The sequence below is a fragment of the Cynocephalus volans genome, chromosome 1, assembly GCF_027409185.1.
Source record: "Cynocephalus volans isolate mCynVol1 chromosome 1, mCynVol1.pri, whole genome shotgun sequence".
NCBI classification, from domain to species: domain Eukaryota; kingdom Metazoa; phylum Chordata; class Mammalia; order Dermoptera; family Cynocephalidae; genus Cynocephalus; species Cynocephalus volans.
This window is the reverse complement of record NC_084460.1, coordinates 266,128,541-266,145,989: the sequence shown is the minus strand read 5'-3', so window position 1 is coordinate 266,145,989 and position 17,449 is coordinate 266,128,541. Positions and strand designations below refer to the sequence as shown.

At 39.8% G+C, this 17,449-nt stretch overlaps 1 protein-coding gene across 1 annotated transcript in view; it reads right to left on the bottom strand.

Moving 5' to 3' along the window:
* Positions 1–734: 734 nt before the first annotated feature.
* Positions 735–17,449, bottom strand: part of LOC134369639 (aldehyde oxidase 2) — a 75,615-nt gene continuing 58,900 nt past the window's right edge. Inside the window, exons 30-35 of the mRNA XM_063086226.1 lie at positions 16,810–16,862; positions 15,489–15,603; positions 11,882–11,947; positions 11,581–11,769; positions 9,009–9,176; positions 735–788 (exon numbers count right to left, since the gene is read on the bottom strand). Of these exons, the coding sequence (XP_062942296.1) occupies positions 735–788; positions 9,009–9,176; positions 11,581–11,769; positions 11,882–11,947; positions 15,489–15,603; positions 16,810–16,862 (645 nt within the window). The remainder of the gene's footprint in view (positions 789–9,008; positions 9,177–11,580; positions 11,770–11,881; positions 11,948–15,488; positions 15,604–16,809; positions 16,863–17,449) is intronic.

The following is a 17,449-nucleotide window of genomic DNA, read 5'->3' as shown; positions in this document are numbered from 1 at the left end:
GGAATTAAATACATATGTTACTATTGATTGTTTTAGACATTTAATTGGAAACTTTGATTTTAATGAAAAAATTATTGTTTTTTTTCTGAATTTATGATGTGGTTCTCTCTCTTCCAGAATGCTTTCAGTTTTTCTGTTGCCCGTTTAGTGTATAAAAAAAGCAGAAGTTTAATTTTCTAATAATGAAAATGTGTTTCTTCTCATCAGCATATATTTCCCAGGGAGTTTCTGTGGCCACTCTGAAGCCTCAGTGCTCTGTATTTTGGGTTAAGCAGCAGCACAAAATTGTAGCAGATGAACTCAATGAACACAAATAGGTAACTCTTTCAAATAGTACTAGTTAATTATAAATGCAGTAACCAATAGGTTTCAATTTGGTGTTTTGCATTCAAGTTGTGATTCTCAAAAGAATCAGGGAGTAGGATCTTTAAAATATCTTAATCTAGCACATTTTAAATTTAAATTTTATTTTAAAATATAAAGAAAAGCTGCTACATTGACTAAAACAGCCTGTTCTTCCTTTGTCAGCATCCAAATCCATGTATGTTTAGTGTTAAAGGATTATAATGTTAGATAAGAGATATTTATAAATGAAACATGATTTAAACACTTGTGCAATCCTAGGGTTCCATAGAACACAGTTTGAAAACCACTAAACTGACTGATTTTTGTTTTTTCTCTTTGAGTATATTTTTTAGCTTATTGATCTTACCTTTTAGGAAAAGACAGCAGTATTATGCTATAGGGATAGACCAAGGTTTAAATGTCTTAGGGTCATCTCTTGGGATCTAAGAAAAAAAGTGAGTTAAACAGTTAATATACCATATTGTCATTGCAGTATTTCACCAGGAAAATGATATCAAATCTTTTGGTTTTGAAACATTTTCTGATGGGAGGAGACAGGATTTTCTTGGTTCCTGGGGGAATGAGACTATGTTGTTCCTCTTAAATGACAACTCTGAAAAGACCGAGTGGGTTGGTGTGATCTCTGGTACACTGGATGTTGGTAAGTAAGAAAACACTTCGATTAGTTACTATCTTCTTTGCTTCCCAGTTATGAATCTCAAAGAGAATTATATATCCTATGAATACATTTGGGGGAGGAAGATGAAGATCAGGATGTGGTTAGGCTGGGAGATGTTGTTTACACTGGAGCCCAAAGACCTGGACTCCTCTGCAGTGATATAATAGCCCTGCCTGCACCTTTAGCCAAATAATTTGTGTGGTATTATGCTCTTGCTAGTTAAACCTTAGGCTCATTCTACTAGACTGGGCTACAAGCTCCAAACATTTGCTTTGTTTACCCTTTTTCCTTGTGGTCTTCAATGCCTGTCTCCTCTGCAGGAATTCTCCTTGTTAGGCTCAGCCCCAAAGCAGAATACACATTTCTGCCTTCCCTTGTTATGTTTTTGTTTGAAGGGTTGACTTTTAATTACAAAGGTATTAAAAACAAAAACAAACTTCCCTCTAATGATGGAAAGCTATGAAGATCCTAAAAAGTTTTTTTTCCTTCTAATATTTATTTATTTCATAAAAATACAAAAAGAAAACCAAAAAATTCACCCACATCCTGCCATTCAGGATATCTTTATAAATTCTGCTCTTACTGTTTGCTCTCAATCTGTATTGTAACGTTAATGGAGGGCTAATTTTCTCCTTCTCAAGGGCCTTCCCTTTTGCTCTTCATAGCTGCTCCTATGGGAGTTGCTTGGCCGTCCTCTTTACAACCAACCTGATTTACCTGGGCTGGGCTGGACACTGAGCAAAGCTCCTCAGTTTAGTCTAAGGTGGATTCAGGTCAACTCTTCTGCTAAAGATGATGAGGCTTTTTAGTATCTTCCAAAACCTGCTTCGTATTCTTTTCACCAGACCTGGGCTCCTGGGGTATCTTCCCATTTGAGGGCTTACATTAACACTCATTTTCTTGACACCTCAGCCTTCCTGGGTCTTACCTACCCCCTAGCCCCTTGGGTGAGGACTCAACTTTCCTTTTAGTCTCAAAAATTCAAGCGCTGGGACTTAAGTTGCCCTGCATGGACCTTTGGTGATCTTCTTCCCTTCTGTCTTTTACCTGCTCTCTTGCTTAGTTCCATCTTCCTCTCCTTCACTCTCCTTTTTCTCCCTGGTTGGTTCTTGATAGCTATGATTAAACCAATACCTTCGCTATGAATGTCAAGACCAATCCCATTTCTAATTAAAACTCAGCTTCTGAAATAACATCTGGGCCCTGTCTCATTTTTCTCAAGGCCTGGGATCACCAGTAGTTGCCATCAATCCAGGATTCTTCATCATCCTCTTTGTCCAGTAAAGGATGAATTCAGCAGGCCTGGGTTGTCCAAACCCTGTGGGTTCCAAAGAAAGGTTTGGTCTTTGTAGCTCTTGGGAGATAACCCCTAATTTTGAAAAAATCCTGCATGATATGAGCGTCTTTGTTTACCTGGGGCTTTGGGCCACTTGATAACAGTTTGACTGAGGAAGGTCAGCCATGAGAGCATTCCATGCCTATATAACTGACCCCCAATAAAAAGCCTGGACTCCAAGGCTCAGGTGAGCGTCCCTGGTTGGCAGTATTTCGTGCATCTTTTCACACATCATTGCTGGGAGAATTAAGCACTGTCTGTGTAACACTGGCAGAGGACAACTAGATGCTTGCACCTGGTGCCTCTTAGCCTCAGCCCTATGCACCTTTCTCCTGTGATGATGTTAATCTGTATCCTTTCACTGTAATCAACTATAACTGTGCATAAAACAGCTGAGTTTCATAAAACTTCTAGGGAATTACTGACCCTGAGGATGGCCTTGGACCCCTGATTCAATCATACTCATCACTATCATTGTCAATATATTGTATATTGACCATTTTATATGTGACAACTATTGAGTGCTTTATATGTGCTATCTCATTCAATCCTCACATAACCGTATAAAATAACTAGTACTGCTCTCTCTACTCCCCGACTCCACCCCATTTTATCGATAAGGAAAATGCATGATCAGAGGAGTTAAATTATCAAAGGTTCAGCTGGGACTCAAACCCAGGTTCCTCTGAGTACAGGGCCCATATCTTAACCACTAAGCTGAAACAGCTCACTGTAACTCTTCTCCCTGGCTGGGTAAAATATCTTTTTCCTGTCTCATATTTTGCATTTCTTATTCCCTTTCTTAAACTGAGCAATGCCTCCAGCTTTGTCCTCTTCCCTGTTAGGTGCTCTCTCCCCTCCCCTCCCCTCCTTTCCTCTGCTTCTCTCAACCTGAGGAATAACTTTTCAGAGACCAGGTAGGACAGTTTTTAGATACAAAAATATACATTCTATAACAGTATCAGAGAATCCCCCTTCAGTAGTAAGAATGGCTACTGTACGACATGTCTCCAAGCATTGCAGCGAACAGATTCCATCCCTGCATCACGGGACAACTGTGTTCAGTGTGGAATCAGTTTCATAGCTTGGTAAACTGCCAATAAAACCTCTTCCAAGACTGCATGAGAAGCAGGTAAAGAATGAATATACGCCTGTCTGTGTGCGTGCATGTGTGTATGCATGTGCATCCCATGGGAACGGGATGGGTTTAACATTCTGAGGAAGATATCATGGGAGACTTCACTCTGGGTAGTCTGTCCTGAGTCATGCAGTCTGCTTCTGTGTTCCATCACAAGGAATTCATGTGACCGAGGCATGTTTGTGCTGGTCTAAGGCCTTGCCAATTATCTGTGGCTTGATTTTAGCTCAACAGGCTGGAGACTGCATGTTTCTACACGCTGTGGTATATGAACCAGAGGAAACAGAATGCAGTTCTTGTAGGATTGGCAGTACATCCCCCCGGCTCAGAGAAACCTAAGGCTGATGTAGAATATGGGGTTGAGCACGCTCCATCTTGGGGAACTAGTGTTTGGTGGTGAACCAGCTGAGAGTAGCGTAGGTAAATTAGGATGCCCGCAGCACATGCGAGGTTCACATGACTCCTCGGCATCTGGGATGAACGGGCTCCCTTTACTGAACTAAACATGTAGCACTTACAATGCTGCCAACTCTCTCTGAGTTTGGGCATCTAGAAATGCAGAAGAAGCCAGGAGGGAAAATCAGACATGGGGATGGTGAGAGAGGTAGGGTTGCAGAGAGAGGAGGGAACGCAGAGGATGGCTTATGAGGGGAAGGTAAAGGCTCTCTTAAATAGACACCGGCCAATCTTATAGAATAGCAGGGGCAGGACAGACATGGCTATTTGGAATTGATTGCTAATCTAAGAATGAAAGGAATTTGTACCACTAAGTTACTGTAAAATCAGGCCTCAGCCTAACATGTGACATAGCCATTTGCTGTGGTTGTGAGGATTCCTTGTGAATCAGCATCACCAAGACTGCCCCTTCAAAATGTGGGGTGAGCTGAAACCTGTTAACAAACTAGTTTCTAAGCTGAGTTGTCTGATTTTAGTTTCCAAGAGATGGAAACTGAATCTGCTAATTGTCTTTACATGGCTTTCCACTACAGCTGCCCACATATACAACGTTTTTGTACTCATTCAATAAAACTTTTTGCTGCTGGTGATAACAAGGTGACAAGGGTTTTTTGTTTTTGTTTTTTAAAAATCTGTCCTATTGCCAAATTCTGCAAAGAAGTATTTTTCTAATTTTTAAATTAGAACACCGTGGAACACTTCAGGTCTCTCAATCCTGAATTTTTTTTTTTTTAATGAAATCTTTGTCTCTAAGGAGAAGTCCTAATTTGACAGTGTTAATTACATATTTGCTGTATATCTTTAAGGGAAATTTACTTTTTTTTTCTTGTGGAATTTTAAATGACCATACAAAACACACTTTCCAAGAAATAGATTTTCCTTTCTCCCATCACCAAAAAGGAAATTACATGGAGATGATGTTTCTGGCTATGTCTGGTTGAGCCAGGCTGCCCTGCTGGGCTCAGAGCAGAAACCATCACCAGCAACACTGTTCTCACCAGAAATTAACCACCTGAGAAAGGGCCCATGTACAAAAACAGCAGTCAGCAACTCTGTGATCAAGTTACCAAAGCCAAACATGTTAAAAAAAATTTTAAAAAAAGCTTTTATTCAAGTAGTAGATTTTTTTTTTTTTTTTTAGCAAAAATGCTCTAGACTTCTTACCAATGCCTGCTTTTTGTTGAAGCCAATTTACCCATGAAAACGAAGCTGCTAGTTGTGAGTTGTTGTTTGTTCTGGCCACAACAGGTCAACTTGACCTAATGTGGAAACACTTTTACAGCCCTTTGGGAAAGGCATATTTTGAGGAAGGTCATTAAAATTATGGGTATTTGGTGAAGACCTTAACTTTAATATTTACAGAGTGACTTGTATTTACATAGTATTTTTATATGCATTATTTTCTTTAATTCCAAGGAAAAAGTACTGACCGTTTTACCATCATTTCTGTTTAAGAAATAGATCTTGGCAGTCTGTTTTCTAGCTTATAGCTATAAGGAGGTTATTAAAAGAGAAAGTTTTGAACTTTACAGTTAATGCTTATATTCTAATACACAGACCTGATCTCCTGACCCTACTCATCAGAACAAATTTTGTTTTGACAATAGTATTCAAAGGCCAAGTACAAAGAATTGTGAGTATCTATGTTTCTCAAAAAATATATATATTTTGCACAGTACAGCATCGTGTGCCAGTGTCAATCATCATAGATTTCAATTAAAAGAACATGTTGTAGTTTGATTAAATGTATTTAAAAATATAAACTGTGATATGGGCTCAGATTTGTTTCAAGGCACTTCAAAGAGATTGGTCTGTGTGAGCAGCCAGGCTATAAGAACTTCAGGAGGCCTGCTGTGGTGCCTAAGGAGATGAACCAATTGTACTTTCTAAAGTTCTGAAGTAGACCTGGAACGTGACAGAGGCTAGTTGCCAGGAAAGGTGTTGACTGCAAGAAGGACTATCCAGGTCTCACCCTGCTGATGTGAAGATTAGTGGTGTGGTCACAGATCTCTTTTTCTTTGTTCTCTCTGCCAGGAAGAGCAACAATTGTAGCCTTTCAGTTAGAAGTTATTTTTTAAAATTTTTATTTGTTTACCAGAGAGGCAAGATCAGAGACTTAAGAAGATGGCCACTTTTGAGGGCTACTTAGTCCCAAGCTACTTTGAATTTATTGAGACTGCCACAGGGCCTTTACAGTAGCTATTCTTTGCCTTGAACACACCATTACCAGCTTTATGGTTACTCCCTCACTTTATTCAGGCCTTGGCCCAAATGTGAACACCCCCAGAGAAAACTTCTCTAACAAACTATCTAATATGATTCAAAATGATCTCTCCAGCACATCCTAGCCCCCTGCTCTTCTATTTTGCATCACAGTGTTCATCACCACCTGCAATCATATTGTGTGTTTGTTTACTTGTTTACTGTCTGACTTCCACAACAGAATGTAAGCTCCTCATAGGGAGAGATTGTCTCGCTCACTACTATTTCTTTAGCTCCCCAGCAATGCCTGGCAGATGGAAGGTGCTCAGCACAGATGTTAGATGAATAAACAATTGTGGGATGAATGACCAAAGCTGGGACCCTGTCTCTGACCCCTCTGACTTCAAGAAAAGACTAAAGCTAACTTAGAAAAATTTTGTTCTGTTGATGCATTGGGAAAACCCAGGGTCAGCCAAGCACTTATAATTTACAGTAATTGTTTGTCTTTCTCTTCTGCTAGACTATAAACTCCTTGAGAACAGGGACTTGTGAGTCTGATTCACCACTACAGTCCTGGCACCTCAAACTATACAGAAAGGAAGGTATCAAATTAATTTGTTGAATTTGATTAAAATATGAAAGGCGAGTAGGGGTTAACCAGCTGAGGAGAAGAAGAATGTTCCAAGTAGAGGGAAGAGCATAGCAGAGGCCCTGGAATAGGAATAACTCTGTCCTGATCCGAGGAACAGTATACACACACACATCAAAAATGGTTATAGTTAGTTCTGGTTGGTGGGATTAAGGCAGATTTTAACTTTCATCTTATTTTTTTCAGCATTTTCTAGTTTTTCCATAATGGACATGTATTACTTTTACAAAGACGAAATGCAACACGTTATTAAAATGAGGATTAAAATATCAAATATAGATTATATCATGAGGTGATATCTAGAAACCGTGTATCCATTTACAAGAATTTTAGAAAATGTGAGATTACTCTCACATTGACTCTGAGCATTTGATTTTTTGGTGTACAAATTGGTAGATGATTTATATCTGTGAAGAAATATAAAATTAGTTTTATCAAGGAACAATCAGACTTGAGAGAAAATATGGTCTAATCACATGGACCAGATAGCCAACAGTCTGAGTCCCAATGGTGAATAAGATCAAAGTGACTCACTTATTACTACTGCATGTGACAGATTTACTTTGCCAGACAACTGGACCATGACCTGATAAAATGACCTGATATCTTGGAAATGAAGGAATTCATTTTGTAGGAGCCAGGCCATTGGAAGACTAAAAATATTTACTCTAGGCAAGAAAGGAGGATTAGAAATATCTTTTTGTTGTGTTTTGTTTTTTAGTTTCCCTAATCTGCCTCATTCCAGAAAAGGATGTTTATTATTGCAAAATGTGATTGAGAACATTTTTTTAAAGGTCAGAGTGCTTATGCTTTTGCTTTGGGGTATGAGATAACATGATTCCACAGTTAACATGTCATGAGCTCGGGTGAGAATGGGCAGAGGGCTCTGCAAGCCAAAATCAGCACAGAGAAGGAATTCCTGGAACGGAGGGTGCAGGGATCCCTGGCCCCACCCATCTGAGGAGGAACTTGCCAGAGGCAGGCGATTGCAATCATTGCTGTGGACAGTGGGTCCAGATGAGCCTCAGAACCACTGACTGGGAGAAGATGTGGAGGGAGATTACAGGGTGATTGGTATTATTGGAGTACAAGAAATGTGGTTAAGTTATATTTGGATATGGAAAGAGGAATGGGTCACACAGAGGAAAGAAATGAATAATTATGACACTTCCTTTTAAGCAGTATTCCTATATTATTCTTTCACTGTATGGCTGGCTGTTTTTGCTGAAGAAGTCAGTTAAGTATTTGTGCTTCTTTTAATATAGATATGAAAACACAAATTTCCTTTTAGGAAGTAGAGAATTCATTTTTTTCTCTCTGGAAGGCAGTGTACTATAGTGGAGTCAGAAGGTCTGTATTCGAATCTTAGCCCTCACTTGCTAGTTCTGTGACCTTGGGGAAGTTACTGCACCTCAGTTTCCTCAATAGTAAAATGAGGAAAATAATAGTAGTTATCTGATAGAGTTGTAGTAATGACTAGTGAGATAATATGTGTACAAAATTTGGTACGGAGCTCAGTCAATGCTAGTTGCTCTTATTCACATTTAGATGCTTTTAGGAAACTGGCACAGGGTAGACTCAGTGATCTCTGGAAGGCTGTTTATCTGTAATATGCAGCAGGTTGGGACTGCCATGTGCGTGTCCAAGTGGAAGCCCCCCTAGTCCTCTCTCTCCTGGGCTGGGAGGCATTGTCATGAAATGGAATGAAGTGGAAAGGCAGCAGCTGGTAATGGGATCATGTTATTTCTAAAGGACAGGTAGACTGTGTGTGCTCTATATTTGTATAGGAACATGGAAAGTGACATTATCAAATATAGCTATGAGACACACGAGTTTTTTTGGTGTGTGTTTGTTTTTGTTGAAGAGTAGGACAGAGAAGGTAGGATAGAGGGAGGGAATACTTACATCAGTTTGGAGAAATCAGTCACTTATTTCCCACTTAGCTATTAGTTTTTGAAGTATGATAAATTACCCTACTTCAGGGTTGCTGAGATGATCAAATTAAATAACATGGGAAAATGCTTTTTAAAAAGTTAAAATTACTATACCTATACATACAAGGTATGTTTGTGTGATCTGTTTATATTGTTTTATAATTTGGCTAGCTAGATGTGGATTAGGTTATAAATTTACCCAAGAGACCTAAGAAGCAGGAAATTAAAAAAAAAAAAATCTTTCAGGAAAATAAACAATAATTCCATACCATTTCTGTGAACCGATCTGCACAGGCCATTCGAACCTGTTCTGGAGTTGCTGGGCTGTTCACTATGAAGTCCTCAGCCATGTCTCTTTCTCTGCGTGCTGTAGCCACTGCATCAGCAATGGCAAAAAACACAGATGACCCCAGGAACATCCCAGACTCCCCGAGGCCCTGCAAGAGAGCACATGTATTTTATTTTATTTTATTTATTTATTTATTTTTTAAAGATGACTGGTAAGGAGATCTTAACCCTTGACTTGGTTTTGTCAGCACCACGCTCAGCCAGTGAGCGAACCGGCCATCAGTATATGGGATCCGAACCCAGGGCCTTGGTGTTATCAGCACCGCACTCTCCCGAGTGAGCCACGGGCCGGCCCCGAGCACATGTATTTTAGAAGCTTCTACACTAGACTACAAGGTACTAGAGGGTAACGACCAGATGCTGTTCACCATTGAATCCCCAACCCCTGGCAGAGTGTCTTGCACAGAATATGTTCTCAGTAAAGTTTTGTTGACTGATTCACTGACTGAATGAAACTTGAGTACTCTTAAAAATCCCATATCACCTGAACTTCCCAGATCTTTTATCCTGTATGGGTTAAATCTTTGTTCTGCAGGAAAGATGTGTATGTATGTGTGTGTCTTTGTGTGGTGAGGGGAGGGTACACTATTTAGTAAAGAATGTTCAATAGATTGAATTGGCCAATTTCATGAGCAGAGAGAAAAATGCCTCATTATGACTCCAGGGTCAGGAGAGGCAGGGTATTCTAGAAGAAAGAGTACAGACTTTGGTACCAGATGAAAGGTTGCAAACCCATCACCTGGAAGGAACAGGAGAGTAAGTGAGTGATGTGGGCAGATGAAGGACAATAAGGAGTAGTGGGGACTGTGGCAAAGTAGAGATACCCCTATACCTTATCTAAAAGGAGCAGCTGTTCTTTGGTTCTGGTTAATTGTTGCCTTTCAGGAGTGCAGCCATCATTACCAGGTCATCCAATTTTTCAAGAGAAGTTAGATATTTGTAGTTTAACGTAAAACTCCCTTATTTTTAAAAACACTGTATAGGCTAAAAAAACCCACCAATAAACAAAAAAATTTCAGGCTAGATTTGGCCAGTGGGCCCCTGAGCTAGAGAGACCAAGTTTGAATCCTGGCCCTTACTCTGTGTTTCTCTGGATAAGGTAGATCATCTCTCCAAGCCTCTGTTCCTTTGTTAGTGAAATGTGGACAAGGACACATACCTTATATGGTGCTATGAGGATTAGGAGGTGCATAATCATCTAGCACAGCTCCTGGTACCTGGTAGCTCCCTGTTATTATTACACAGTACTTTCCACAGGGGGACCTGCAAACCCATGATTTTCCTGAGGGTTTGCTTGTGAATGCTGCATACAACCACAAAGATGCAGGGGTCCTGTCTGCCCTGTTACTTTTGGTGGCCTGAAAGCTGCTCCCTGTGGTCTCGGAGCTGCCTTTTGCCTTTTCTCCTTTGAGTGATTTCCAGTCCAATGACAATTGAAAGGCCGTGTTAATTGTCCTTTCTTTCAAATTTGCCCTGGCTTCATCACCATAGATCCAGAGGAAGTTCCTGGGCTGAAAGTGGGATCCAGTTTAGAAATGATGAAATTCCTGCAGATATATTGAGATTCTTCCTTATTTATTTATTTATTTTGGTTCCAATTTGCCCACCCTTAGCAAGAAGTCTCCCAAAAGATTTTAAAGAAAACTTTAACAATATATCTCAACCCTAGAAGCAGTTTCTACTGAGTGTGATTTCAAGTAATCTGCACACAGTAATGCAAACAAATGCTGACCTTTATTTTAATTTTCAGTTTCATTACTTTAGCAATTATTACGGTCGATGTCTTTGCTTTCTGATGCTATTGACATTTTGGGCTTTATTGTGGGGGGCTGTCTTGTGCATTGAAGCCTGTTTATCCACATCCCTGGCCTCTAACTACTAGCAGTAACATCTCCCTATCCCCTAGTTGTGACAACCAGAAATGTCTCCAGACATTGCCAAATGTTCCCTGGGGAGTGAAATCACCCCCCAACCCCGGCCCTCCACCACCAGGTTGAGACACACTGCTCTAGGTTCATTTCTGGGTATGGCTGAGGACCCTGAGCCTCTCAGAGGTGAGTGATTTGCCTGAGATTACAGGGAGGTGATGCGGCTGCAGCAGGAACCCAGTTCACTGGGGCCTCAGCCCTGGAGTCTTTCCAAGCTGCTACTGCTTTCTGAGATTTCTGTAGCATTGTGCTTTAATCTCATTTAACATTCTGGTCTTAAGGTTCTTAAGTCACAGTGTTATTCTGTCAAGAAGTCAAGGCTTTTTGCTGAATTGTAGAGTTTTCAGTGAAAGAGGATATCAATAAAATGCTTGGCACATGATTGTCATTGGGTGGATCATTTATCCTTCCTGGATCTCAGTTTTCTCTAGGTGATTCATCTCTAAATTCTAAAAGTCTATAGTGATTTGGTCCTCAGAACAGTTCAAATTTATATTTTATTTTGCCCACTGACTTTCATTACCTGATCCATTTACATTGTGCAGTAGCAGGTTTGGGTGCTTACCTTAGATGAGTAGATGGTTAGTGGGGTTTGTGAAGAGGGCAACAAGGAGACGTTGAACTCTTCTGGGACGTCAGTGATGGTTGGAATTTTGTATTCATCTGGGCTCCGGGAGTACAGGAAACCTTCTGGAGAATATTTCAACTCTTCAATGGTATAAAGACCCATTCCTTGAATAAATGAACCTTCAATCTGAAGGGGGACAATTTCAAGCTTTGTGACATTGTATCCTTTGTAGAAGACCTTTATCTACCCTGCAGTCACTCTCTGGAAGGGGCATCCACCCAAGTGGGCCAGCACCTACCTGCCCAATATCAATGGCTGGATTTAGACTGCAGCATGCATCCATGATGATGTCCGTTCTGATTTTCTGTCCAAAATAAAAATTACCTCATCATAAAAACTTGAATTAAAAAAATGTTATTTTAAGGTTTATTCGAAAGGTCTCCAGTTGTTCCAGAACTCCTACTGCTTAACACTGAACTGAACCCTGTCAACATTAGAGCTGGTAGGACACCTCTTAAGCACTTCAAATTTAGTGCTAGGACTGTCAATGACCCTGAAAGGTCTTTTGGATTCATGGTTTTGACTCCTCTTAAATGACTCCAAAGTCCACAATACGTTGGTGTGTATGAGTTAGTCACTTGGTAGATAATTGAGCCAGGTTGCTCATGAGGTTATCAACCTGGATTTGTTGTTCTAGTATAACTCATGTGCTCATCTAGTCCTCATGATAGTCTGATGTGGGTGGTATTGTTGCCATTTTACTCAGGAAATCATATAGTCATTATGGCATGTATGAATTGGGAGATTTGCAAGATTTTTGGAAGATATTAAGAGCAAATGCTGAGACCACCTTTGACTTTGCTAATCTACTTCCTTCTCTGAGGAACATCACACTTATTTGGCCCTTCTGTTTTGACACTGGGCATGTGCATACAGATTGTTAAGGAGCCACAAAAAGCCCCTAAGTGCCCGTAGTCTATCTCAGGAATACCTCTGGGCTTTCCTCTGCCCCCATTTTCTAGTGCTTATTCAAATAACATCATTATTCTCTGTTCAGGCTCAAGACCTGGGCTCCTACTTTCTATCTAGCCCTTTGGATTTGGCAATTCTCTCTTGTCTCAAAGCCTGGCCTTTCAGAAAACCTACTCTGGGCATTGGGACCAGCCTTCATCCATCCTCAACCTGGATAGGGCACGAGGCTGCCTGGCCTCAGAGTGGGCTTTCAGTTTACTTCTCTCTCTCTCTCTCTTTTTTTAAAGATGACCAGTAAGGGGATCTTAACCCTTGGCTTGGTGATATCAACACCACACTCTCCCGAGTGAGCCACGGGCCGGCCCAATTTACTTCTCTCTTGAAACCTGGTGTGTTCTGCATTATGGCTGTTGGACGTGGAAAGTGAAGGGTGTGCTGAATCAACGGATGCTTTAGTTAACCAAGCAGAAACAGCCAGCAGCAACAGGCCTGCTATTTAATTTCTCTGATTTCTTTTTAATTGAAAGAAGTTTTACCTCTATTTAACACACTATTTAAGGGACTACAGTGAGACTGAAATAACTGAACTTTAACTTGTAAACTAGAAGTCACAGGGAAGACCAAATTTTAACTTTTCTGGCACCATAAATTCTAGAAGATCTCCATGAGGTTTGTTTCTTTAGGGATTTATATTATGTCTTCAGGTAGAATTGACAGATAAAATAAGTTCATACTAGAAAACTATTTGTTGTTTATCTGAAATTCAGATTTAACTGGGTGTCCTGTATTTTTATTTGCTAAATCTGGCAAAGTAACTGTTGGGGTGAAGGGTCAGGAAACTAGCTGATCTCTAAAAACAGCTTCCCACCTAGCATGGAACCTCAGATGGATTACAGGTGTGCTGAGACACTGGCACCTGGGCTTTGGGCGGGTCTGGCACAGGACCCCCAGGTTGGTCAGCTGCCACCGTGGCCTCTGTTTGCCACACTGTGCTGTGTAAATATTATCATTATCTTTGTGTGCCATGACTTGAAAAAGATTAGGAAACTTTTTTTTTTTTTTTGGGGGGGCAGCTGGCCAGTATGGGGATCTAAACACTTGTTCTAAAAACATGCTTTTAAAATAATCATATGAGCAACCTGTGATCCCATGAGTTTACTTTTTAAAATGATCTAGAATACAAATGGAGATACAATATTAATGTATACTAAGGATGAACTTCAGTGAAACATGAGGGCAACTGCTTTCCAGACTTCCCTTCATTCACTTTGTGTGTGTGTGTGTGTGTGTGTGTGTGTGTGTGTATGTGTGTATACATATATATGTATTTTTTGTTATTCATATAATTTTTAAGTGGTGGAGAAGTTAACAAGCAATGGGACAATAAAAGACATTTTGATAAGATTTACATGTCAGTATTTGCAAAGCCCTTTCTCTCCTACACATATTAACCATTTTTGGTTTTGGTCAAGGTGTCTCAAGATGGTGTTGAAATAATTTGTGGATGGAATTTAGATGTGACATTGGCACATCCTACAAACTTCCTAATGATGTGGAGGAGAGGGTCTGGGAAGGCTGAATAGCTGGCCTCAGCCCACTGCATCGTCTCACCAGGTTCTTGATTCTGCCTGCACCAGGTTTAATGCAAAACTAAGAAATGTAGGCTGGCTCAGAGAGTGAGCAGCCACTTGCTGAACAAAAGAAAGCATACACACCTCAGCCAGTGAAGTGCTGTTTGGCCCCAGGAAAGTGAGCAACAACCCTGCTGATTCCCCTTTTATAGTTTCACTATTTAATACATATTCATGCATTCAAAGTATAAACTCCACTGAGCATGCCTGGCTATTAGGGTTACATAAGCCTTTCTACTGAGCATGCCTAGCTACTGGATTTGCAAAAGTCAACCCCCTGAGGTCTCAATTTCCCCACCTGGGTGCCAAAAATAGGTCCAACCAGCAACAGTAACTCTCCTCTAGGGGAGGGCCTAGAGGAGAGGCTTGAGACCTCAGGGAGTGGCTTGCAACCTAGAGGTGGGGCCTGAAACCTAGACCCAGGGAAACTGAGCACCTTTTATCTCACTAACAATATATGGCATTTGGGGTTAGACTATATTCTGTTTAATATCTCTGTAGTCTCTCTGCTACCAAAATGGTACCTGGGATATATTCATAGGTTTATACTTTATGGTAAGTTGTTAACTTTGGGTTAAATATGACTCCCTGTCTCCAACAGTTGGTTTCTTGGGTGCTCAATTAAATAGCAAACAAAAATTATTTTCACCTCCCTCACCAAAATCTATTTTTTTAGAGATCAGTAGTACCCTTGGATAATTGACTTTGCAGAAACATTAGTACATTGCTACATGCTTTCAAAATGTCTACTCAAAACTATTTACTAAATTACCTATTCCAGGGCCGGCCCGTGGCTCACTCGGGAGAGTGCGGTGCTGATAACACCAAGGCCACAGGTTCAGATCCTATATAGGGATGGCCAGTTTGCTCACTGGCTGAGCGTGGTGCTGACAACACCAAGCCAAGGGTTGAGATCCCCTTACCGGTCATCTTTAAAAAAAAAAAAAAAATAAATAAATAAATAAATAAATAAATTACCTATTCCTTCTGATTAGATCATTTGTTCTGTTACGAATAGAATCGTTTTCTGGGAAAAACTTTGGAAAATGATTTTTTGGGGGTCTGAAATGAAATAAAAAATTTAATACATTTTAGGCTGTTGTGAGCAGTTCCTTCTTGACCACTACATTGTCTTTTTAAATGGAAATTCAGAATAAGGCCAGATCTCTGGACATTCCCATGGAATTGAAAGAATCTTGTTCTTGTTGTACAAGTATAACTTAATGGAATTGGGCTACTTACTGTACAACACAATTTTGTTGTTGTTTTAACTTGCCAAGAGAAAAGTTAGACTTGACTTACTTTGTGAGTGCCTGTCAGGCAGTCGATTTCAACCTCGGAACAGGCAGCTCCATAGACGTAGTAGGGAAACGGGTCTCCCTCCCGCTTCTCCCAGTCCATGAAGGCCTTGTAGCCTCTGAGGAAAGAAATCAAACCCTTTGTCTTGAGGGGGGAAGGTGAAAACAATGTTGATTCATTTAAAAAATTACCAAAGTTGTATGATAGCATTTCATTTGATTGAAGTTCATTTCAACTGCCTTTTAAACACATTTAAACTGCTACCTTGTATTTTCAAACTAGCTAGTTACAGCAACACTATCATTTGCCTCTATTTAAAAGAAGATACTCCTTGTCCTGCAGTTAGGATGCCAAAAAGAGAGAGAAACCAACAGACTGATATGTCCTCACAGTGTGTCTATGTCTCTATGGTCTTGGGTTTGAGCTTTAGTCCTGCCTGCTCATTGAGAACCTCAATTGATTCTTATCAGTGTTCCTAGAGGGACCCCACAGATTGTGCTAACCAAACTCACAGGGAACTGATGGTAATTCAGGACTGGTTTTTAAAAGGCTGGTAATTCAATGCATTAATTTATAATGGAAGATGTGTTCAGATAGAGGGCTGGTTTGCTCTTTTTTCTTGGGACACTGAAAACAGGAATTTAGAACTCAATATGTACAGGGCACTGGGCTGGGCTGTTACCTCCTTATTTACTTCTTTCTTCATGAGGATTTGCTTTACTGTTCCGTGTGTGTGTGTGTGTGTAGTTTGGAGATTTGTTTTATTGGATTGTAAAACTGTCACATGCTTCCTGAATTTGACCATTGACTCCCTTTTCTGTGCTTCATTGAATCAACATGCTTTTCCTGAAGGCTTCCCACTGACAGACTCTGCATAAATGATTGGAGTTTATCATCTTGCCCATCTCCTCCTGTCCAGCAAGAAACTTCAAAATAGGTTTTATGGTAAAGGGAAAGAGATTTGTAAAATTGAGATGCAAGTTATTTAATAACGATATCTTTTTAATACTCACAGTAAAGAATAGTAGATAATAATTAGATGTGGTACATCAAAGTGTTTTTTTACCCCAATAGGGGTATTTTTTATTATTTAATATTTCTCTGAACATAACTCAAAGGCCTATGTGAAATCATAGAATTTTGAGGCCTAGATGGAACCTCACTGATCACATAATAAAAACTTATTTTACAAATGAGGGAACTTAGACTCAGAGAGATTAGACTATCTCATGTTTTCTCAGCTAAATCAAGCTGTTATCTTTTTTTTTTTTCTTTTTTTTGTGGCTGGATGGTATGGGAACACAAATATTATTGTAATGTTTACCTGAAGTATCCAGTGGCTGAGAGACTGATTCTTTGTTCAAATGCAGCTTCTATCTGCAGAATGGGCATATTTAGTTAAAATTAAAAAAATATACCATCTGATATGTAAAAATGAAAATATTCTATATAAAATTGACATCTGGTTACTGTTGCTGGTGCTTTGATATCAATAATATAACTCATCATAATATTATTTTTCCTCAGCTGCTGCACTAACAATTTCCTTCTGATTGAGTTTAGAAGTCTGAATAGAACAAATATCAAAGAGAATCCTGCTGCACATCCATGATATAGAGGCTTACTTTACAAGGTATTTGGGGCTTCATTTCTAAATGTTAGAACTTTAGTAAGTGTATGGTAAATATAAGATAATTGTTTGAGTGAAAAAAGATATAGGATATTGTGAAGTTGAATTAAGTGAATCATTTCCCTTGAGACATATTCAATAACAACTAGGCCTTTTAGTTTTTCTCCTCTCTATGAAAAACATCTTTTTTTTTTTTTTTTTTTTTTTTTGTGGCTGATGAAGGCTCAGTCTTTTCTTCTTTCTTAAGCAGAGTGGGTTAGGCCTTCTGCGTATTCTTCATACACTTCCATTCCTCCTCCCAGTACTGTTGTCTCCTGTGCATTCTCTCTGAACA